This window comes from Macrobrachium rosenbergii, chromosome 13 (genome assembly GCF_040412425.1).
Source record: "Macrobrachium rosenbergii isolate ZJJX-2024 chromosome 13, ASM4041242v1, whole genome shotgun sequence".
In the NCBI taxonomy this organism is placed as follows: domain Eukaryota; kingdom Metazoa; phylum Arthropoda; class Malacostraca; order Decapoda; family Palaemonidae; genus Macrobrachium; species Macrobrachium rosenbergii.
Window position 1 is genome coordinate 51798950 of NC_089753.1, and position 24613 is coordinate 51823562.

At 40.6% G+C, this 24613-nt stretch overlaps 1 protein-coding gene across 4 annotated transcripts in view; it reads right to left on the bottom strand.

Annotated features, from left to right (window-relative positions):
* Positions 1-24613, bottom strand: part of LOC136845310 (sugar transporter SWEET1-like) — a 164159-nt gene that overhangs the window by 8198 nt on the left and 131348 nt on the right. For 3 of the 4 annotated variants that reach the window (XR_010855140.1, XM_067115523.1, XM_067115524.1), the window contains exon 5: positions 20063-20347. Coding sequence is in view for 3 of the 4 variants with exons in the window: in XM_067115523.1 (XP_066971624.1) it covers positions 20063-20347 (285 nt within the window). In the remaining variant the exon portion in view is untranslated. Of the gene's footprint in view, positions 1-19821; positions 20348-24613 lie in introns of those variants that run through there. The other variant, XM_067115525.1, reaches the window with a different exon arrangement.

Here is a 24613-nt window from a genome sequence, read left to right on the forward strand (position 1 = left end):
TATAAAAATCTTAAACTCAACACATGGTTTTATATTTGACACCATTAGATGTATTTTTGTACCTCTCAGACAGGTTTTGATTCTTCATTTTACAAATGAGAAAAAGGTCATTTCTAGTATAGTTATTTGTTTCAAAATACAAAACTTTTCACATGCCTTATTACTGGTCTTATTTGAGAATGAAGCTGGCTTCAATAAATCTTAATTAGACCCTTACCAGGTAGTTTGCAGAAGGCTTGAAAGAATGAATGTGATCTATATAGATTCTCTAATAGTTTTCGTTAAATTATCAACTATTGCTAAGGGAGATTATCTGTTTGTTAGAAATCTTAAACCTCTGCAGAGAAGCAAGACTTACTCTAGGTGTTATTGAACTATATAACTAATCATGCTGTCTCCAAAGGTATGTTAAGAAAATAAAAATGAATCACTTTCGAATAAAACAAACAAAATGAACTAGGACGACCCAAATCACCTTCAAGTCATAAAGATAATTTAAGCAACTAGTCCAGCCACCCCTAACTTGTTTCTGCTCATTGATCTAATTTCTCAATCAACAGCATTTGCCAGATGTCATCTTTTTGTAGCATGATGAATAATGAAAAGTACTGGTGTTACTGTCGCAACAAACTATAGTATTTTATTTTCATTATTAGAAATGACAGTAGTTTGAAATCACTGAGTCACTCTTCTTAAACTAGTTCTTCTTATACTCTTCTGAATCCTGTGGAAACTCCCTACACTACTGTACCAACCTAATTAATAATGAATCACCACTCTCTGAAGGACAGCACCATTCCCCAGTTACACTGGCAATAAGGCATGTGTAAAACTATGGTTTATATTTCACTGGAAGTTCGAAAAGTTTTCACAAAAGGAAACACTTTTTTTTTTTAAGCCATGCACATGCTAATGACTAACTTTTGGACTTACTACGATTACCAAATTTCTTCTAAATTTTTCAAAGGTTTCATACCACAGTTTCTAAACGTAGAAGCCAGAATAACTGGTTCTTTTAAATCCTATGAAAAGAAATGACAGTCTGAGCATAGAAAATTAGTTTTGGAACAAACTTACAACTACTATTACATGATGGTTACATCCCAGTTCTACTTTATTTCTAAGGAATATACAGAAAGACAATCTAATAAAAAAATACTTTAGTTTAATCTACTTACAAAGAGTTTAATCATTCACTGGTGTAGGTGGTGAGATTTAAAAAAAAAAAAAAAAGGAAACTAGTACAATACTGAATCTTACAGTAAAAAATCTACAATAAATATTCCAGAAACACGGTCAAAAGTTCTCGCTTTACGGAAGAGTCCTCTTTCAAACTGCAGTACAATAAGCTATCTACCCATACCTATTTTCCAGATTTTACTAAAACAATAACAACAAAAAGATGCAAAGAAAATGCTTGAAAGTTATGAATAACATCTGAAAGCAACAAAATGACATTTTCATAATAAAATTAAGTTTTACTGTATATATACCTTCCAAGTAATTACTTAGCTAATGTATCTACCTCATGTGGCAACTTTTTTTGAAATTAAAGGTAGTGCTCGTTCGTTTGTTTTCATGTAGGTGACAGCCCCGCCCACTACCAGAAGTAGGAACAACCTGGCAGCCATTGTTCAATTTGTTTGTGCCCTCATGACCATAAGAAGGGAGAAGGGCAGGCTCCACTCTGTAATTACTTGCTAAGTACAGTATATATAAAACTTAATTTTATTATGAAAATGTCATTTTCATACAAGTAACTTACGAAGTAATTACATAGCTGAATCCCACACTGAATGGAGGTGGGATACATGGACATAGTCTACTCCAAAACATTAAAGCATGATAACGAGTTTGAAATAGAAAAATTACAATTTTTGAAAGTAAATTGTATTTTTTCTAACTATACAAACCTGAGGTCCTTTACATTAGGAATTACTTACGGTGAAGCTGGACACGGCCATTTAATGCTTGAACAAGGTGGTTAGGCAGTAACTACCATCAGGTAGGCGGGAATACCCGCCTGCCCTTATGTAAACATTCCAGTTTGCCTTTCGGTCCAGGTTCAGATTGAGGGGTGGCATGAGGCGGGCATAAAATGTAATGTAAAGGACCTCCGGTTTGTATAGTTAGGAAAAATACAATTTACTTTCAAAAATTGTGATTTGTTTCGACATAATATACAAACCATTGTTCCTTTACATTAGGAAGACTCATTGGTTGGAGGGAGGAATCTGAGAGAGTCTCTTGAACTGACTGGAGTTCTGCACACCTAGGCTACTCCTGGTCGAAAGAGCAAGGACGGGTACCGTGCCTCTGACATATTGATCAGTGTGTAGGAACTGCAAGATCAAATGTCACATACTGGACTTTTCGCATGAATGAGGAAACATAACTCATACAAAATAGGCGGGAAGAATCTTAGAGTCGGAGGCAGTAAAGAAAACCCGAGATAGGGTTTCCCTTATTGCCAGTCTCTCCTTCCTCCCCTTGCTAGAGGAAGGAGCAGAATTGCTTCTGTGATTCTACAAGAAAAATAGAATGGGTGCTCAATGTGTAGTCTTACCACATCAGACGCCAGATCCAGCAAGTATTGGTTCGAGTCCTATTCTCATCCCCAAGGAGGAGAAGTAGGAGGACAGGGAAGGAGGAGGAAGAGAGGCCAGTCACTCTTGGTATCCTTCTCACTTCCAGAACCAACACCTTAGGCGAGATGCTACTAGTCCTCTTGAAGGAGCCAGGTAAGAAAACACAACTTGTTGAGCAACCACCACAGGGCCAAGGAAAAAATGTTCCAAGGGCCTGTGGGCAAGACCATAGGAAGACAAGAGTGTGGTCTATGAGACCACATCTTGCTTCCAGACTGACAGAAACTTCTGGAATGCGAGGGATGGACCAAGCCATTGACTTAGTGAGCTCTCGGGTGGAAAGTACCGGTATCGTCGTCGCCAGCTGCCGAGTACCTCCTTCGATCTCTTCACGAAGCCAGGAGAAAGATGTATCCTTGGACACTTCTTCCTTGGGGGAGATAGTACTAGCGAAAACGTCGACGACATCCAGGTTAGGAATGTTGAGCCTTTTCGGAAAGTACCACAGCTGCCTAATACGACAAAGTAATGACTGATCTGGATCATCGATACAAAGTCCAAGGAGGAAGGGAACAAGAAGGACTCAAACCGGACAATAGATGCCGATGGATTCGGAGTCCACTTACGACATCGAGAAGGAGTCGAGGTATTGATCCCCTTCACCTGTTCTTCCATCTTCTATGCCAAAGCCGGAGCGAGATGAGAGATGGTCCTAGGAGGGCACATCTCTATCAGAGCACATGGGGCAGGAACCCTAAACGAGAGTCACATGCCACCCAGGAAACAGTTCCTAGGACAGCAAGACCGAAGAAGCTTCTCATCCGTACCTAAATCTCGACTGAGGAGAAGAAAGCTACTTCAGATAGAAGACTAGGTCGCAAGGGCCTACGTTCTTCACAACTGAAAGGGAGAGAAGCAACCCTCAGCGGAGAAGGAGAGGAAGTCCAGACTTGAAGAGCTACTCTGACCCGAGAAGAAGTCCCACCAACGACACCCACCAGCGAAAACAGATCCAATCCCTGGAACAGTGATATCCAGCTATATCTGTTGTGGCTCAGTGAGAAAGCCTATGCTTGCAAGGAAAGCTGAAAGGTCTCCCAGTCCTGAACATACAGGGATGTACTGCCTGAAGAACCGCTTCTTGTGTACCTGCTACAGGAGGCTGGGTCAAGCAGAACTCTTCTCAATGCCTCAGAAGCAGAGCTATCAGGTTGGGCGAAAGGCGAAGTCTTCCAGCATTTGTCTGTAACTCAGGGTGAGCAATGCTTATAACCTCAGCTAAACAGACAAATACAGAGGGAAAAACGTAGATATCGATTTTTCCCAAAAAGACAGCATGCCTCACTGAAGTGGTCCCTGAGTCTGGTACAAAGGAGTGAGAAAACTACTGACTTTGTTGTGCAGGGGGGCAAAAGAATGTATCTGGCTAACTGAGCTATCGAGTGCGCTATGGAACACTCGAGTACCTGCAAATGTCGACAGATAAACTTGGAAGAAAAAATGACTCCCTCTTGTTTGCTGACGAATGCCACTGAGTGTCGCAAAACTCATTCTGAATTCTCGGAAGGCCAAAAGGGTGCCTTGAGTCCAGGATGTTGGTGAGAAGGTGTGCGCCTACCCCTTGATCGGTGAATCCGTAAGTAGACACACGATATAAGTGGAATATGCAAGCATATTCAAAGGGTCCTTCAATCAAGCATTAGCCTAACTCTTTCCTCTTATTTCAAAGAGGAAAGAAGGATGGAGGAACGGAAGCAGACCTCCATTCTCCACCATGGGGAAGCTTCTGCAAGATGACAGGATACCAAAACAATTAGCTCTAGCCAGGCTGGCATTTCCCGAATCCGGAGCACGGGAGAGGAAGCGGGATGGAAGTTTGATGAAAAGAATTGCTGAGACCCAAGGGAAATAGATACTACTCCTGAAGGAATCCATTCCCAGGTCTCGGCAATGTCACTGCCAGCTCCAGAGACTTGATAAGTATCATTTCATCCAGGCATCTGCAGTAAGAGAACTTCTTCCCGGTTGATACTTCTTCCTCTCTTCCCTTCCACCCTCTCCCCTTATGGGAAAGAGGGTGGAAAGAGACAGTTATGCACACTTTCCTGGAAGGGAAGAAGAGGGCTATGTGTTCTGCAATCTTCTTCCAAAGCCTGGGACTTCTTAGGAGTTGAGGGGGGGCTGGCTTGACCTCAAGGTCGAGCCAAGATGACTAAGACCCAGAGGTCTTGGCCATTGTCCAAAGGACAAGGCAATGCCCCGGTGCGAACCTTGATTACCGAGGTATCTGGCAAATCTCTGAAAGAGAAAGGCAGAACCAAGTAAAGGTTCGTTCCTAAGGGTCGAGCCAACTCGGGACTTATGAAACTGGAGATCTGAATTAGGACAAAGTTATTTTCCTTATCACCAGAACTGCCCACAGATTGCTGTCTGATATAGGAAGACCCACCCCTAGACAGGACCAGTCTCCAGAAGGCAGGGTTCTTTCCAGGAAGGGTCATATCCAAGGAGAGAAAGCCTAAAAGTGAAGAATTGTGGATCCATCAGGAGACTGCCTGGAGGAAACCAGCAGGTGCCCTCCAAGATTGCCACCTCTCATTGCAGAAGAGAATACCCTTCATGGCAAGGAGAAGCAGAGAGAGAACCCAGTCCGGGTGAAGCAGTCAGAACAACCTGCAGTCGGGAAGACCCTCTGAGTCAAGAAGAAGTCGTACTCTGTCAGGGCAGGGGAGAAGCCTGGTATCTTGACCTGAATGAACTCCTTGTCCATAGAAAAGTATTCATCTGGTCGAGAATGCTCTTGCAAGCAAGGACCACGGCGGCCCCCGAAACTCGGCCCCTTGGGAACTGCAAGGGTTGCAAGTGATGAAGATTATTCACTGAGGGAGCCGCGGTCCTGTCCTGGGGATCCTCGCACTGACAAATCGGCGCAAAGTTCTCTGAAAAATGAGGGCGATCGCAACTTGAAGAACCCTCGCTGCTTCCGAAGTGTGAAACTCCTGTACCTCTCTCCTTGGAGGGAGACCTTGACAGATCCAAAGAAACCCTCCTTGGCTACCTGGTTGTACTAAGAGACAATCGGGGGACTGACATCCAAAGCATGCCAGGCAGCCGAACTCTGAAGACAAATTCGTCGGAGTTCTATCTGTCTGTCTCGCGCCTCTCAGAACAACCGAGAAGAAAAGAGTACAAGTGAGGAGAAAGAGTATCCCTATCCCTACCTGTCCTGCCAGTAAGACCAGCAGGAGAGGTGGACCATGAGTGATAATCAACCGAAGGAGATTACTGCCTCACGGGAGAAGAAGAGCGCTTGTGCCATGGCAAAGCGCTTTCCTGGGAAGAGCAGAAAGTTCACTCGAACAGAGCCGAGAACCTGATTTGGAAAAACTGAGTAGGGCTGAGCCGAGCAGCACCGAACCGAGCCAATCAAGCGAACACGTATGCGGTGGACTGGGAGGTAGGCAGGGCAAGCTGAGCCAGTCTTGCAAACGTGACCCAGGGCTGGGCAGGGCGAGCAAGCCAAGTCGAGCCTAGCCGATCACGTGAACACAATCGGAACTGGACAGGGCGGAACTTGTCTGCTGTGAACTAGCGCTTTTTTCCCGAACTCTAAACTCCTTTGAGGCTGAGGCCCCTCGAGAAGAGGGTTCAAAGGGGAATTCTGTGTCTGCTATCCTGCATGCTCAAACCTTAAGGTTCAAGACACAAGGATGAAACCCAGCCAAACAACTGAAGCAGCTGGCGGGCAGTATCAACACACCTGGTGTCTCAGCACTTTCTCTCGTCAGGAGAGCGCTCATGATTCATAGAATTTGAGCGACCTACGAAACTCCCAAAAATCAGGAGTGGCTGCTTTCTGTTTCCTAAGAAATCGAAAAGAGCCAGGCACAGAACCAGTCTTAGATGCAGACTTCTAAGACTGGCAACGAGGGGCCCCAAAACGTGAGACCCCAGAGGAGAATGCGAATCGGTTCCTGCTCAAGGGCGGGAAGAGCCAACAAGAGAAACTTGTCTCTCAGAAGAGAGTCAGTCCCTTAGAAGTCCCGCAGGACTCCCAAAGGAAATCTCTTCCCTGCTTCTTCTGGTGTTCGAACCGATAGGATTGAGACACCAGGCTGAGAACCTGTAGTGCTGGCAGGAAGAGCTGAGACACCTGGGTGCCTTGGCCCTTTCTCTCACACTGTTCCCGAACTGGGCCAGGGAGAGTACTCTCCAGACCAGATCGGGATACTGTACTTGATATTCCACAGAATCTTGAGCATTCGGAGTGGCTTGCAAACGAGCGCCTGAAGCAGCCCCCTTCCTAGAGGCAGAACCTCTAGGACTGGGAATGGGATAGCAAACCAAGGTCCGCGTGCCCGCAGCTCCTGGAACACAAAACCCAGGGGCTTGCGAATCGGTTTCCTGACCCGAAGGTCAGAAAGAGCCAACGAGAGACCCACTGCCTCCTCGGAAAGAGGCAGTCCCTAGACGTCCAAGGGCATCAAGGGGAAAGAAGCAGCCTTCCACTCCTTCAGCCGACAGAGGTTTATCCGGTTTCCAGGACCCCCTCAAACCTCAGGAGACGAAGGGAAGAGGCAGCAGAAGACGAAATCGAAGATAGGTTGAAAAGACGGCGGCTACTTCCATAGGGCAAATTCCCTCACCTTCACTCCGACATCTTGTACAGGATGGTGGACACGAAACATCATAACCTCCAGGGCAGCTAGGCAGGAACACAATGGAAGCGGCCCAGGACACGACCACCAGGAGAAGCAGCAGGCATGAACAGGGCAGCCGATGCAGGAGCTATGGAAGCAGTTTGGAAGGCAGGAGCTACAGCAACGGCCAGGAACGTCACAAGAAAGTCACCAGCAGAGACAGGAAATATTAGGGCGGCTGTGGCAGGAGACCAGGAAGAGCAGCCCAGAGACTGTCGTCAAGTTAACAGGAGCACAACACAGGAAACAGCAGGAGCAGAAGGATCACAGATATGCCAGAGGCAGTGCCACAGCATACATGAAGGCCAGCAATGACAGCGATCAATCCACATTGGAGGGAACAGAGTTGGAATGATCCTGGCGTGGAACTATGCCATTCCAACCCAGTAATGTGGTCGATCCTGAAGCAACACTGAATGAACGTCGGGGCTCCCTCATGCAAGATATCCCCTGAGATATCCAACCAACTACTGCTGTGCCTGCGATGCTCACTGTCAACCTGAAAGAAAAAGCAAAGATGATTAGTAGAGGGAGACTCTTTTGGTACGAGGGAAACTGCCCTACACAGCGAGAGGAGGTACCCAACAAGAGGTCGCCCGACAGCCTGCATCCCCACCCCTGCTCGCAGTCTTCGCCTGATGAGCGAGCTAAGAGGGTGAAGGAGAGCGATCTCTACCGAAGGAGAGCTATGAAAGAATCTACAGGGAGAGAGAAGGAAGGAGAGGAGGCCACCAAGGGCGCCATGGAAGTGAAACTTACCAATGACGCCCGCAACCTCCCCACCCCCGCAACTCTCTATAGCACAGGAGGCAAAAACAACACTCAGCACAAGTAGAAAGGAAGTAGTCATGCCCTTGTACAAAGAAGGTGGGAGCCCAAGAAGGGGAGCGAACTCTTACGTCATGATCAACGTAGGGGAGCGAAGATATTACGTCCCAATCTAATATCTCCGAACGTACAGGGGAATGCCTTCAGTATCCAAATAAAGGGCTACTGGAAGAGAAGCATTACCACTTGGTTATGCCCCTCTAAATATGCCCTAGGCCGTCAAACTCAAGAAACATATGCAGGGGACTTACGCAAGGCTATCACAAATTGTGGATTTGTATTAATAAATATCAAACACACGCTGTATATACACACAAATACAGAAAGATCCCACTGGGATAATAAAGAACTTAACGACAGTCAGGCAAAGAGATCTGGAAACACGTCTGCAATGCATGACGGCTGAAAGCAAACTGGAATGCTTACATCCAGGCAGGCGGGTATTCCCGCCTACCTGATGGTAGTTACTGCCTAACCACCTTGTTCAAGAGTTTAATGGTCGTGTCCAGCTTTGCCGTAAGTAATTCCTAATGTAAAGGACTGATGGTATGTATAATGTGTCAGATCAAATCTGCCACTGTATGCAGTGCTTGGTGTTTCCTTACCTGGTAAGAGTTACTGCAGGTGAACACTGCTTCTGGTTGGTGCTCATCTTAACCTAAAGTGGCGCGGCTGTTGAGCCGTGGAGCACCTCTACTTAAGTGGGAGCTTGGTAGTGGAGGATATGCCTGATGGCTAACAAAGCATTACGTAAGGTGCCCTTGCCATGGGTGCAGTACCAACATTAGAAAAACCAGACAACGCTGTCACCTACTCTGAAAAAATTTGTTAAAAACCATAACCTACCCACTAAGATTGGTGGATACTCCAGGTACCTTGTACCTCCAGGCTCCCCAAAACTTGAAACCCTACACCAAGACGAAAAGATAGTAGGAGAAAAAGAATGCTTCCTATGATTCTTTGGTCAACACCACGCCAGCCACTAATAATGGACCAAAGGTACTGCTGTCGTTAAACACTGTTTCTACATCCTTCAAGTAGTGAGAAGCAAAAATAGATCTACACCTCCAGTAGGTAGACGGGAAAATAGAGGTCAAGGACATGTTATGTTTAATAGCCAAAGAAGTAGACACCACTCTGATATCGTGCACTCTCACTTTAAAGTTTGGTAAAATGTCCTCCTTTATCTGGGAATGTGCTTCTCTAATTAAATTTCTTAAGGAGAATGATAAGGCATTCTTTGATAGAGGATGAGATGGGTTCCTTACCGTACACCAATGGTTACTAGATGGGCCCCTGATCTTTTCTGTCCTATTCAGGTAGTATCTCAATGCTCTGAACAGACACAGTACTCTCTCTTCCTCCTCCTGGCCAAGAATTTCCATCAAACTCTTCACTGTGAATGAATGAATGAGGTCAGAGCTTGGATGGGTCCTTGTTCTTGGCCAGAAAGCCTAAGCTGAATGAGCAAACATTATCCCCTTGAGAAAAGCCCACTCTTTTGTCAACAGCTGGTATTTCGCTGATGCGCTTAGCCATAGCTAAGGCAAATAGGAAAGAGTTTTACACATCATATTCCGAAGAGAAGTAGAGCAAAGGGGCTCAAAAGATGGGTCCGTCAGCCATTTTAGGACCACATCCAGATTCCATGAGACCAAAGTGTTGTCCCTTTTCTGTTTTATCGTATGAAATGACTTTACCAGGTCTTCAGTGTCAGAGTTTGATGAGAGATCCAAGGCTCTATACTTGAAAACAGAGCTAAGCATCGCCCAATAGCCTTTAATGCTAAAGGAGGACAAGTTCTTGGTATTCCTGAGAAAAAGGAGAAAATTTGCAATTTACATTAAAGTGGTCTCAGAAGATGAGATATTGCAGTTGTGGCACCATTTGGCCTGATAGATGAGGCTAGAAGACTTCCTTCTGCACTTTGCAATAGCCTCTGAAGCTTCCTTTGAAAAATCTTTCGCTCTAACAAGCTTGGACAGTCTGAAGCCTGTCATGGTGAGAGCGGACAACCCTTGGTGGTGTCTTCTGAAGTGGGGTTGTCTGAGTACTGATACCTTTTGGGGAAGCAGCATTGGGTAATCCACCAACAGACGTAGGAGGTCCGGGAACCACTCCCTCAGAGGGCAAAATGGGGCTATGAGGGTCATGGTCACATCGTGGTGCGTCTGAACTTGTTCAATACTTCCCTGATCATGCAGAAGGGTGGGAAGTCATAAAGGTCCAGATTCGACCAATCCTGCACCATGTCGTCCATGGCCTATGCTGGAGGATCCGGGCCTGGCAAGCGAAATACAGGAAGACAATGGTTCCTGGAGGAGGCAAACAGGTCTATCATTGGCTTGACCCACAACTTCCACAGGTCTAGACATACCAGGGCATCCAGGGTCCACTCAGTGGGAAGGGCCTGCTTTTGATGGCTCAGCTCATCTGCCACCACATTCAACTTTCCCTGGATAAAATGAGTGATGAGAGTAACTCGATTTTGGCCTGCCCACAGCAGTAATTCTCTTGTGGCTTGACAAAGAGAGAGAAAGAGAGAGAGAGAGAGAGAGAGAGAGAGAAGGAATAGGTACAGCCTTTTTTGAGGATGTAAACTAAGGCCATGGTATTGTCCGCATGCACCGCGACTGTCTTGCTGCGGACTAGGCACATAAATATCTGAAGGCCAAGCTGAACTGCCTTTAGCTCCTTTACATTGATATGTGAGTCCTGTTGATCTGAAGTCCATGTTCCCGAGACTTCTTGATTGCTTAGCAGGGCTCCCCAACATATGTCCGAGGCATCGGAATAAAAGTCTAGGTCAGGGTTCAGAGGCTGAAGGGGCTTCCCTTCCGACAGCCATCACTGCAGGTCCAATTTTATCACCGGGGTGATCGGAAAAACATGACTGACTGACTGTGTCTTCCTGTTCTAGTTGGTCTTCAGGTAAAACTGGAGAACTCTCATATGTAATCTGCCCAGGCTGACGAACATTTCTATGGAGGCCAGAGTACCCAGTAGACTCATCCACTGTTGAGCTGAACAAGCCCAAAAAACTCTATAGAGTTCAGTGTCATCCCCAGATAGAGGATTTCTTGAGAAGGGCTCAACTGGGACTTCTAGAGATTTATATGAAGGCCCAGCTCCTGGGCCAGAGGAAGAAGCTTGAGTGTGTCCTCCATGCACTTGTCCTTCGATGGGAATTGGAGGAGCCAGGACTCGAGTGAACATTTGAGGGGCTGTTGAAAGACCAAAGCACAGTGCCCGAAACCGGTAAACTTTGTCTTGGAAGGCAAACCTTAGATACCTTTTGGAACTTGGATGAATGGGGATATGAAGGTAAGCATCTTGCATATCTAAGGTTACCATCCAGTCGCCCTGGTGAATGGATGCAAGGACTGAGTGGTTTGTCTCCATCTTGAACTCTGTCTTCAGACATAGTGACTGAGGGCGCTTACATCAAGGACTGGTCTCCAACCACCTGATGCCTTTGGTACCACAAAGAAACAATTGTACAATCCCTCCGAGCTGGTGTCCTGAACCTCCTCTATGGCCCTTTTCTGTATGAGCGAGGAGACTTCCTCTAATAGGGCCGAATGTCTCTCACAGCCTACTGAGTAAGCTGTCAATGTGATGGGAGAGATCACTAAGGGGGGTGGTTCTCCAGGAATGGAATGAGACAGCCCTCCTTCAAAACACTGATAACTCAGGGCTCTGCTCCTCTTATCAGCCACCTCTCCCAAAACTCTAATAGTCTGGCTTCTACAGGCGCAAGAAGAACTTCTGTCTCACTTCTGATGTGCTGATTTGGAAGAGCTCTTCTTGATGGCTCTGGATGAAAAGTGGACATTTGAGTGCGACCTGAATGGCATCCAAGATCTCCCTCCACAAAAGGGATGCTACTGGAGGGGAGAGGTGGTTCTACTGAAAAGGAGAAAAGTCCTTGGGATGCTTAGATGACTGTGTCAGCAAGTTTTGAGTCGTCTTCTTCTGTAAGTCCGACGCTCTCTTGCACAGCGTCCTGAGGGAAGAGATGATTCTTGTTTGAAGGGTGAGAACAGCAATGCGGACTCTTAAAGGGTGAGAACAGCAATGCGGACTCTTGGTTCTGGGTAACCCATTTCAAAACAAAGAAGCAGGCACTGGACACTTGGGGGCGGGCACTGGGCGCTTGGGAGCCAGATGTGGGCACTCAGGAACGGATGCCAGGTGCTCAGGTGATAGGGTCTCCAGACTGTCCCAGGGAGACACAGGTGGGTGCTGATGGATGGGGCAGGAACAGAAGTGACCAAGGGGAAACTACAAGATGGTCTGGGACTTCTTGGAGTCTGCTTATACCGCTTGACAGGTAGAGGGTATGGAAACTGACCATGGTCTTCAGAAGGGCACTTAAGGGGCCTGGGAAGAGTCCAGATAACGTTTGCGGCGTTTCTTGTCCACACTGTAGTTGTCTGAAGAGCTGGAGGACAATGGATGTTTCTCCCTAGGCAAGCCTTTCCAGTGGCTGTCTGCCGACACCTGGAAGTGTACAGCAGGTGTGGCTAAGGGGGCAACTACCCGTGGGTAAACCCAATCGGCCTCCCTTGGACTTTTGGTATGCCTCCTCCCACGTTTGGGGGAGCAGGACAAGGACCTTGGTCTACGAGAACCGACAGGACAGATAGCCACCTCCTCCACTTGCACTGCACTATCACTGCAATTTCTTGCAAACACTTTCTCCATAATCACTTGAAAAGAAGCCCCCAATTCAGCAATGGTACAGGCAGTCCCCGGTTTACAACGGGTCTGGCTTACGACATTCTGAGGTTACGACGCTTTTCACATATGTTCATCAGAAATTATTTCCCGGTTTACAATGCATATTCCAGGGTTACGACGCATCGTACACCGATCCAACAGAAGAAATATGGCTCCAAAATGGCAGAATAATAAAAATTTGGAGGTTTTTTAATGAAAAACTCAATAGAAATGCAGTTTACATCGTTTCCAATACACCCAGAGCATTAAAAGTAAGGTTTTCTTGGGATTTTTGACGATTTTTTGGTTTACGATGATTTTCAGCTTACAACGCGGCGTAAGATCAGAACCCCCGTCGTAAACCGGGGACTGCCTGTACTCAGTACTAAATTAAGCTTCTTATCAAATCTAGACTCGAGACTGGCGATGGCATTAGGAACGGAAGTATGGGAGCCAGGAAAGAGAGAAGGTTGTTCACTAGAAGGGCAAGGAGTAGGAGAAACAGCAGGAATAGGAATAGAAGGGAGAGCAACAGAGCTACCTCCAAACCAGCTTTTGGTGTATTCTCCAAACTCTGAGAGTGTTTTTCAGTTCTAGAAGCTGCTTTCCTCTTTCTATCTCTCTCTAACTTATCTAAATGAGATTTAAGTACCTTCCACTATTTAGTCTCCCAAGTTGAACACTCTCTACAGGTCTGATCAACAGTACATTCTTGCCTCCTACACTTAGCACAGATCATATGAGGATCATAACAAACTTTAGTTAGCCTAGACTTGCAGCCTAACTCGCCACAGTAGCGAATACTAGAATTACTAGAGTCAGACATGTTACACTGAAGACTAGTAAAAGCTGCAAAAATAACTGCCTTAACACTGTCTAGCCTAAGTGCAACCAGAGCAAAACAATTGTACTTCACCAAACACAAATGAACTACAGAAAAATCCAAAAAAGCCACTGCGAATTGGAGCGTTCTTTGCACACCTGCCAGTAGAAACAAATTGAACAATGGCGGCCAGGTTGTTCCTACTTCCCCCCGTGTAATGGGCAGGGCTGTCACCTACATGAAAACAAATGAAAGAGAGCTACCGCTAATTTAAAAATAAGTTGCTGTGCAAGGTAGATAAATTAGCTATGTAATTACCTGGCAGGTTACTGTATATTTTTGTGTATAAGATGACCTTTAGATAAGGCGAAGTAGAAAATTATGACAACTTTTCATGAATTTATCTCATATCTGCAGTATAACAACTGCTAAATTACAAAACCATCTTTGTATCGGCTAGCTTTTGCAATATGTAATGATGATGTTATTACAAATGCTGTTTTAATTACTATATCCTTAGAAATTCAAAATACCGTATATACTTGTTTATCATGCAGCTTTTGAAGACCTGATTTTGAAGCTAATTTTAAGGGGCTATTCTCCTTGGCAAATAAAGGTATACTGTAAAATATATATCAGTCCTATTCTGCTTAATGTCATTTGTAACATAACTACAGTAATTGTTTACTCTTGTACAAAGTTGAAATGCAAGCAAAACAGCTGTTGTTATCCGATTCAGTTGTTCATAGCCACGGCACAGACCATGTTCAGAGCACAACAGTTGTTTCTCGTTCGGTTGTTTATGGCTGTACTCGTTTACTCAACAAGTATAATGTAACTAACAGTACTTTTATCATTAGCTTTTACTTTTTTAACTTATTTAACTAGAAGATGGGATAAAGAGATGGCGTAAGAGGTTAGTCAATAGTAATCTGGTCTCTCAAAAAAAGGAACTCACATGATACATGAGATAAATGATAAAATAATTTTTTAAGAGTGAAAATTTGGGGGTTGCACTATGTGAGATCACGTGTTAACGAGTATAAACAAAATAAAGTAGATTCTATATCATGTTTTTCCTACACACGTCGCCTAAAAGGGAAACACTGTTTTGTTTACGTTTCATCGCCAATCATAAGATAAAGTATGATAATTATCATACATAATTATCGTTCATATGACTGAATTGTTCTAAACAGTTTCAAACACCCTGGATTTTTAATGAAAAATGAATATTATGTTGTCCTAAATGTTATTACTGCTGTAATTATGTTACCGAAAGATAAAGATTGCTGTGAGCGCCACCATAACCCAATATTTAGGCTATATTTTGTCACCTGGACTCGCATAGATAAAAGTTATTTCATCAATATGGAATTATTCCTTGAACAGGCTATTTATTACGAAGATATGCCAATAATACATAAGGTAACAAGGGTTTTATTACCTTTATTATCAATTTATTTCATAATGTGAATCTTTTCTTGTATGTCGGTAGTTATCGCACCGAGGCCTACTGAAAAACATCACTTAGAATTCAAGGTTTGATTTACAGAAAGGTAGTACTGTATAAGATGACCCCCAATTTTTAGGGGTGAATTTTATGATTTAAAGGTCATCTTATACATGGAAATATATGGTACTTATATAAAAATAAGCTTTCTTTTCTTTTATCAAGCTAAACCCAGGGAAGAGGCAATAATCCGATCTTACCCAGCATAAGCTGACAAAGAAAAATGAAAACAGAAGAGGACAGACAGGAAATGGAAATGAAGTGAGGAAGATAAAACAGAATTTGGGAAAGGGAGAAAAATACAGACATATGGAAAGAACGAATAAACTAAGAACAGAAACATGGAGGAAATGCCAAGCATCACCAGTTGAAGGAAACAGGTTACTTGACAGAGAAATTTGCAGACCAATTGTCATACAATAAATGAGGGATTTTATTGCCTAACAGAAGTTGTGAAGGCCTCAGGGGAAATTATATGAAACAGTAGCTATACATCCCAAAAGGGATTACCACATATTGCTTTCTGCCTTCTACTTTTCATCTGGTCACTTAGACTCTCTTTACTTAGCTGTTCATATTCCTGCACTTTACCCTGCTGCAACTGTCACCTCATTTAAGAACAAATCCTTTGAGTGAGCCTTGAGAGTTTTGAAATATAACTCAGTGGATACCACCTGGTCATAAGAAAGACTAAAGGGTGGGTACTTTGAATAAATTATCTTTGAATAACCCCATCAAGAAGAAAAACAAATGAAGGAGCACATTTAATATGGTTGCAATGCAAGGCTTTATTAATAGAGGTGGAAAAAACAAGAGTTTAAATTGCCAAATATTTCAAAATACACACTTAGCCATCTGAAAGAAGCGACCTCGACTACACCCTCACCTAGAAAACAAAAGTAACATTTCAAAAAAATTTAAAAAGGTACAAGTGACATGGTGAATTACAGTTTTGTCAAACTTGGATAGGAAGGTAGACAGAGGAACTGTCTCTTAGGATAATCTGAGACTGGCTGCAAAGACAGAAGATAGTTGGAAGAACAAAGAGATTAAAATGAAGATTTGAATCTTTGGCAAAAGCAGAAGAGGAGCATTTAAACTGGAAAAAATGATTCAATTATGCAACGTGGAGATTGAAAACAAATCCACAAGTCATGCTGCCGGAAATCAAGAGGTATGAGCAAATATTGCTCTGTCCACATCACAAGATGTTGATGGTAAGAAAAGTTTGAAATAACATTACTGATGAACACAGGGTCTGGTTAACAATGCCTTATTTAAATTCTTGTTAATTCCTCAGACAAGCAATAACAATACATTTTTCAAACACCCAATAGAAAAGATGGCAAAAATTTGTACGATAGCAATGTACCCAACGGATCAACCTAGCTTATTCAAGTCAGAACGGTAACCAGAAAGAAAAAAGTTGGATTCTAAGTCATCGAGAAAATCATAATAATCTCTTCTGCATCAAATTTTCCCTTTGCAAAGTCAGACATCTGCCTGAATCCCCATGTGGTCAAAGACCTTATCTGTGTGATCACAGATACATAAACAACTCTAGCGAATGCAGGCTACATATAACTGATGGGTTTGTAATGAAGCAAATATGACTTTTGTTGAACAATTTTTTTTCATACAACAAACCCCATCTCCCAAGTTTCACTGATTTCTTGCAGTCTCCATCCAAACAACAAAAAACATGATGCAGTTGTGCAAGTTACCTGAAGTCTTACTGAGAACAGATTACAGTGCAGTAGTCAATGGATTTCAAGAGGACTTCCTGTCACTGGTTTATTGTAGCAAACCATAACAATGAATCATGTTTAAATTGCAGCCAAATCACAATAATTATATGATGAGAAAGATTTTATGAAAACAAATCATCTTTATAATAAAAAGTGATTGACCATGCCAGTATAATGCAGAGAGAGAGAGAGAGAGAGAGAGAGAAGAATTCTTAAAAAGGTAATCCCATCTTCACACTGATATTCAGTGAAATCCATTTTGTTAAGTAGCTGCTTGGTAAGTATAAACCAACACCAATACACTCACATCAAAGGCAACCAACACCAGTGTAAGAGTATGAAATGTCATGGAAGTGGGACCACATCAAATGTATGCAACCAACACCCATGCACAAACTTCAGAAGTCATGTACGTGGACACAAAAAGATGAAAATTCATTCCCAAAAAAGTATTTAACATCATCACAGTGACAGATAAAAGATGTGAACAAATGAAACAAAATGTTAAGTTGAAAAGAACTAACACAGACATCTTTCAATGTTCAGACCATGAAAAATGAGTGTTACAACTTGCTAGTAACTTAAATACTATGTATTTTGGTTGTTACAAGTGTTTGGCTTGTTATAAAGAAGTTGAGATTTGGTCTTGCATCCTTGACCAGACACAATGGCAAAAAAATGAACGGCTAGTTGTATACATTATAATCATCATCATCATCACAAAGTTTAACCAGAGTTGACAGTTAAAATGTAACCTTAACTTCCACATGGAACCCAAAGGCTTAGTTCATAAGTGCATTAAATTCTATTGAATAATTTATTCAATAAATTACAGTTATTAAAATCTGATGACTGAGTACAATGAAACTGTTGAAGGTTCAAACAAGTTTCATAAGGGACTTGCTTTTAACATGTGGTAATCCATTAGTTGAAAGTTGGATGACCACAATTATTTGACTAAAAGTATTCTGCATTCTATTATGGGCCATGTCATCAAATACTCATACCTCAAACTAGTGTGACTGGTATATGAAGTGAATAAAATGACATTTTGTTTATAATCTCTTGAAGTGTTTAAATTCATAATCCAACATAATTTTTGTACAGATTTATAATCTCTAAACAGTGTTTAAATTAAATTTTTCCCAAACATGATGTCTGACGAAGTCTGAATCGTATGAAAACTGAAGCAATAATCCTATAAGGAATAATGTAAATCCAATTAATCCATTCCAGATACCCAAAAATATATATATAAAAAAAATACATTTTATACTGAAAACAATGAGAGATAAATAAAGAAATGGATAAATGAACATTTAACATCACTTACCTTTATTGAAGACTTGTTAGCGTATGGAAGATGAAGAGGAGGGGAGAGGGAGGAAGAGAGATTACTGTTTGGAAGGGGAATTGCCCTCCATAAGGACTTCAAGTATCAAGACCCAATTTGGGGTTACTTCCCCCCTTCGTTTTTTACTAGCACTAGGACCAGCTTGAGAGTCACTGGAAACTTGTCACACAAAATATCTGTCCAGAAACATCTTTGGAAACTTTCTCTCTCTCTCTTCTAGTTAGAACTCTTGGAAAACTCTCTCTCTCTCTCAGTTAGAACCCTCGGTAAACTCTCTCTCTCTCTCTCATAGTTAGAACCCTCGGTAAACTCACTCTCTCTCTCTCTCTCTCTCTCGTAGTCAGACCCCTCAGAAAACTTTCAAACTTTGCCGAGTTTCTTGAATTCAATCATGTTTCTCATCTTCTTTATCAAAGGACTGGCATTCTGAACTTTCTTTGGTGCCATGGTGGGTTATCTAGTAGTTGCACTCAATCAAAAAGCACAAAAAACAATGGAGTATTACGAAATGTTTTGGATGAACATGGGGTGATGCTCACTCAACAAGAAACAAAGGCAGACTGGGTGACGAGGACACATAGGATGCTTTGTTTGGGTGCTTGATAAGTGTCCGAGCCACATGGTGACCCAGTGGGCCCAGGACGGAACATTTCTGGCTGTACGATATCCGACCAGATGTACGAAATTTTCTACAAAAACCGAACTGTATGAAAACAAGGGCATACGAAAACAGAGGTTTGACTGTATATTGTACCTGGTCATTGTAGCTGAAGCTTCAGCTGCTTTACCAATATTTTCATTTCCCTTGATGTGTGCATGAGCAGGGATCCAGTATGTGTCAAGATATGCCTGCTTCATGAACCCAGAATGTACCACCATAGAGAATAGCAACTGGATGGCAGATTCTCCAGTAGACTTAATAAGTATATGTTTAGTAAATAAAACACAGTTAGCATTACAGGTAACTGTCTAAAGGGCTACAAAAGTAACTCTCATTTACAAGAAGCAAGGAATTGTGGCCACTTGTAAATAAATAGTTTATCCTATGTGAAATTTTTCCACAATCTGAATGAGACACAGTAAGATATGGGATGTACTGCAAACTCCAAAACTGCAAAGAGATTGCACATTAGTATCCGGTACTTGAAACTGATTGTAAGAGCTTACCAAGATATCAATACTGTGTCAAATCTTTCATTTGGCAGAAAAATGAAAAACACACCCATTTCAACTACTGAACTTCTAGACTTTTATCTTTAGAGAGGGGGCTTTCAATTCCATTAGGGAGGAGCCTATTCTAAGTTTTATGCCCCCATTTCAGCATGCATGATAAAGAGCAGAAACAATACCCTCCACATAAAAATTGAAAAGACAAACATGCCTTTAACAAAATGGAGCCCCTTAATAGTGCTTCCAGGAATTTTCTGTATTTTCATCACTAATCAAATGTATTTTCCAATGCATTACTGTATTGTTTCCTAAAGAAATATCTGGCTTTTTCTTTTCCTAAAAATTAACAAGGAAGATTTTTAGATAGAGAACAAGTTGTAAGAGAAACAGTTATTTATTGTAACCTTTTCAAGTCAAACCTAATTCTCCAACAAAGTCACAACATTTCCATGCTTTAACAAACAACAGTATAAATAAATAACAAGCAATGAAAGTACTATTACAAACTATTGAAAAGATACAACTATGACAGCGTATCACCTAAACCCAACATGCACAAGTCTAATTTATCATCCTTGAACTGTTCTCCTCAAACCAAAACTCATGCCTTAATTACCTTTCCTTTTTCTTGGATAAATAACGAAGAGCAGGAGTTGCAGACCTGATATTATGCATCCAATCAAGTTCGGGTATTGCACAAAACCGTTTTCAATTATGACCCCATACAGCCACCACAATCCAGTGACTATGAACGTTGCTAGAATTAACGGCAATGGCAAACATTCTGTCGACTGAGTTCTGAAGACTTCTTTCAGGGATATGAGAGGTGAAGCACAGAAGAGAATGCTGGCAGCACAGCACACCAACCCCAGCCGTGACTCTCTTACTTCAGAGGCAGATTCTGAAATCAAAATTTTCAGTCAATGTCTATTATGTCTCTAAATCTATAAGCAAAAGATGATTATATTATTATAATTACAAGTTAATTTAAACTTTTTGATTCAGAGGTTATCTTGAAGAATTTGTTAATAAATGGATGAACAGAAGCAAAGTGTTAAGGAGTTGAGCAGTTAAACCAAAGATCAAAAGGAAAAAACAAAACAAAACAAAACAAATACTACAAAAAATGAAAGTGGGAAGTACAAAGACCCTTTAATACTACTATTGTACTCTTTTTCATTATTTTTTCTATAATATGCAAGTTCAAAATAAGATAAAAAGGAAAAAAGTTTTTTTTAAATTCTATTGATCTATGTAAGAAATATTCAGAAGTTCATTTTTGGAAAAACTCTTTTATTTTGTCACTGTAAACTTTAGGTATGCAACCATCTGGAAATGAAAAAAAACACATTATCATATATAAATTAGAAATACATGTGCAAAAAAAAATTTCATATACATTTCATACACTTCCTTGCCATAGAACAACAACAAAACTGTCAAACTGTAAATAGAATTGCGATGATTTTGGTATTGTCATTCAGAAAATCAAAAGCATTAATAAGAAATTATTATCACAAAATGATGCATGCTTTTCCTCAGACTTTAGCTAGTTTTGGCAGTAACCTTACCTCTTCCTTTACTGAGTTTTTCATTCTATTATCAAATTGTAAAACGATCAAAGCAACATCAGTGTTATTATCAAATGATGCATTTATCAAGGAATGGTATTGTAAAAGTTTTGCAAAAAATCACCATAAATGGCTTTGTTTTACTTTTCACACGGTTTGTTGATAGCCTGGTGGTCTGGATTGAATATTACTGACTGTTAAAGTTTTTTCTTCAACTGTTTCACTAATTTTCGAGTTAAATTGACTGATGTACTTTTTTCTATTGATCAAGATTTATGAAAATTTTCAAATCTGATCTACAACCATGAGTTATTTTCTTTTGGTTTGCTTGCTAATGGCAGATTTTCTATATAAAAGTTTTAACCTAATATAAAACGCTGCAAACATTACTCTATTTACAAAAACGAATTTCAGAGATGTTCGGCGCGCTCGGGAGTTTAGCGTAAGCGGAAAAAATGTTTTTTTTCAAAAATCACATAAATCAAAATATTTTAAGATTAAAATTTATTTTGCAAAATTTATGTAAATGATTGAATATTTTAGAATGTAACAATCAGAAATGAAAAAATTGCGTTATCATTATTTTATATAAATATTGAAATATATGACAGTGCAAAAAAAATTTTTTCAGTTATATAATTTTATGAAAATATTTCAAAACTGAGCAAAAAGCTACAACCATAGCGGGTTATTTTGTTGTTCTTTGTATTGTACACTAATTTGCAATGATTTTTATATAACAAATAGTAAAACGATCAAAACAACAACAGAGAAAATATTACCACAAGATGATGCATGAAGTTAACGAAATGCAGACGTAAAAAAATGTTTTTTAAAAATTCACCATAAATCGAAATATTCTGCTAGAGACTTCCAGTTTGTTGAAAAATGAAGGTAATGATTGAATATTACTAGACTGTAAGTGTTTTAGCTTATAATTGCAGTTTTTACCATTTTGGTCGAGTTAAATTTGACCGAAAGTTCAAATTTTTCTATTTATCGTGATTTATATGAAAATATTTCAAAACTGATAAAAGCTACAACCATGAGTTATTTTCTGTTGTATTGTACATGAAATTGCGCATATTTTCATATATAAAACTTTATGTAACGACTAATATAAAACGGTGCAAACATTACGACAACGTGATTTAAAGAATTTCTGAGATGTTGGCGACGGACTTAAGGAAAATGTTTTTTTCAAAAATTCACCATAAATCGAAATATTGTGCTAGAGACTTCCAATTTGTTGCAAAATGAAGGTAAATGATTGAATATTACTAGAATGTAAGAGTTTTAGCTTACAATTGCATTTTTTGACCATTTCAGTCCAGTCAAAGTTGACCGAAGGTTGAAATTTTGGCAGTTATCGTGGTTTATATGAAAATATTTCCAAACTGATAAAAGCTACAACCATGGGTTGTATTTTGTTGTATTTTACATGAAATTGTGCACATTTTCATATATAAAAGTTTATGTAACGGCTAATATAAAACGATGCAAAAATTACGACAAACGTGATGAAAGAATTTCTGAGATGTTCGGCTGAGTTACGGGCGCAGACATATGGAAAAAATTTTTTTTCAAAAATTCACCATAAATCGAAATATTGTGCTAGAGACTTCCAGTTTGTTGCAAAATGAAGGTAAATGATTGAATATTACTAGAATGTAAGAGTTTTAGCTTATAATTGCGTTTTTTTACCATTTCGGTCGAGTCAAAGTTGATCGAAGGTTGAAATTTTTGCAGTTATCGTGATTTATGCGAAAATATTTCAAAACTGACAAAAGCTACAACCATGAGCTATTTTCTGTTAATATTCTGTTGAAATTGGTCATTATTTTTATATAAAACTTTATGTAAGACTAATAAAAATAAGATAAAAAGGATTTACAAGTATTAAATTTATTGATCGGATGTAAGAAATAGTTTTTTCAAAGTTCATAAATCGAAAATTGTCTAGACTTGCAATTTGTTGCAAAATGAAGGTAAATGATTGAATATTACTAAAACGTTACAGAGTTTTAGCCTACAATGTGTGTTTTACCATTTTACACTTCTTTGCCAGTTGAACAACAACAAATTTTGTCAGTTAACTGGTAAATAGAAAATATTTCAAACTGATAAATTCAGAAAACCATGGGTTGTATTTTGTTGTATTTGGATGAAATTGTCACATTTTCTTTTATAAAGACTTTTTAGCTAATTTAAAACAGTAAAATTACTCATCCTTTATTGACGAAAGTTTTTCATTCTATTATCACTTCATTGTCAACATTCGACATCAGTGTTATTAAAAAAATTTATCATAAATGGTACTGTTAGGTGCTAGAGACTGGCTGACTTTTGTTTCCAAATGAAGGCACTGATTGAATATTGGTCCAGATTAAGCACCAATTCTACTGGTGTTCAAGTTTTTCTTCAACTGTTTCACTAAATTTCCCAGTGCAGCAACTGATGTACTGTTTTTCCTTGATCAAGTGTATTTTCCTCCCTCTGGCTATATGAATTTTCTTTTGGTTTGCTTGCTAATGGCACAGATTGACTTGCTCAGTTAACAAAACCAAGAAAAGGCTTTAAATTAATTAAGAAACCACCAAACTGATGAAAAAAAAGGTACAGGAACAATCACATTATAATTAAAAAGTACAGAAAAAATGATCTACGAATTTTAAGTAGAGCAGGTGACTCAGGATTGAATCTGTCAAATGAAAGAACCTCATTATTACACTACATGAAAGGTCATAGAGCTCAAAAGGATGTTTTTGAATACAGGCAGTCCCTGGTTTATGACAGGGGTTCTGTTCTTATGCCGCGTCGTAAGCTGAAACTTGTTGTTAAGCCGAAAAATTGTTGAATATCGTAAGAAGAATGATATTTTCATAATAAAATTAGGTTTCATACCTACTTACCAATTAATTACGCAGCTATACTTTCCACTTGTGCAGCAGCTTAAATTTTAGAATCCATGGTAGCGGTCCAATTGTTTAGTGTGGGTGACCAGTCCCGCCCACTAACGGGAACACTGTACTAGGAACGACTTAGCAGACAACCTCATTCTGTTTCTGTCCTTATGTCCATCAGAGGGGAGGAGGGTGGACTCTGATTCTGTAATTACTTGGTAAGTATATATCAAACTTAATTTTATTATGAAAATATCATTTTCATATAAGTAATTTACCAAGTAATTACATAGCTGAATCCCACATTTATAGGAGGTTATCTAATGAATTTGAATAGACAAAATTGCTAGCATTGGAAAACAATGCTTGTCGTTCCTTATCAGCTAAGAGAGGTATTGTTGGAGAATACTGCCTCTGGTTGGCGCCCATCTTAACCTGTAGTGGCGTGGCAGTATAGTTGAGGATCGCCTCTCCTCAAGTGGAAGCTTTGCAACGAAGGAGTATTCCATTGGCTTGCAAAGCATCGTTAAGTGCCCTTGCCATGGCACAGTACCAAAAAATCAAAACAACCAAAAAATGTTGTCACCTACACTGAAAATAAACAACTAACCATCCACTGAGAGTGGTGGGTGCTCCAGGTACATATTAACCCCCAGCTCCTTCAACAATTCAGCACTTTACTACAAGGTGAAG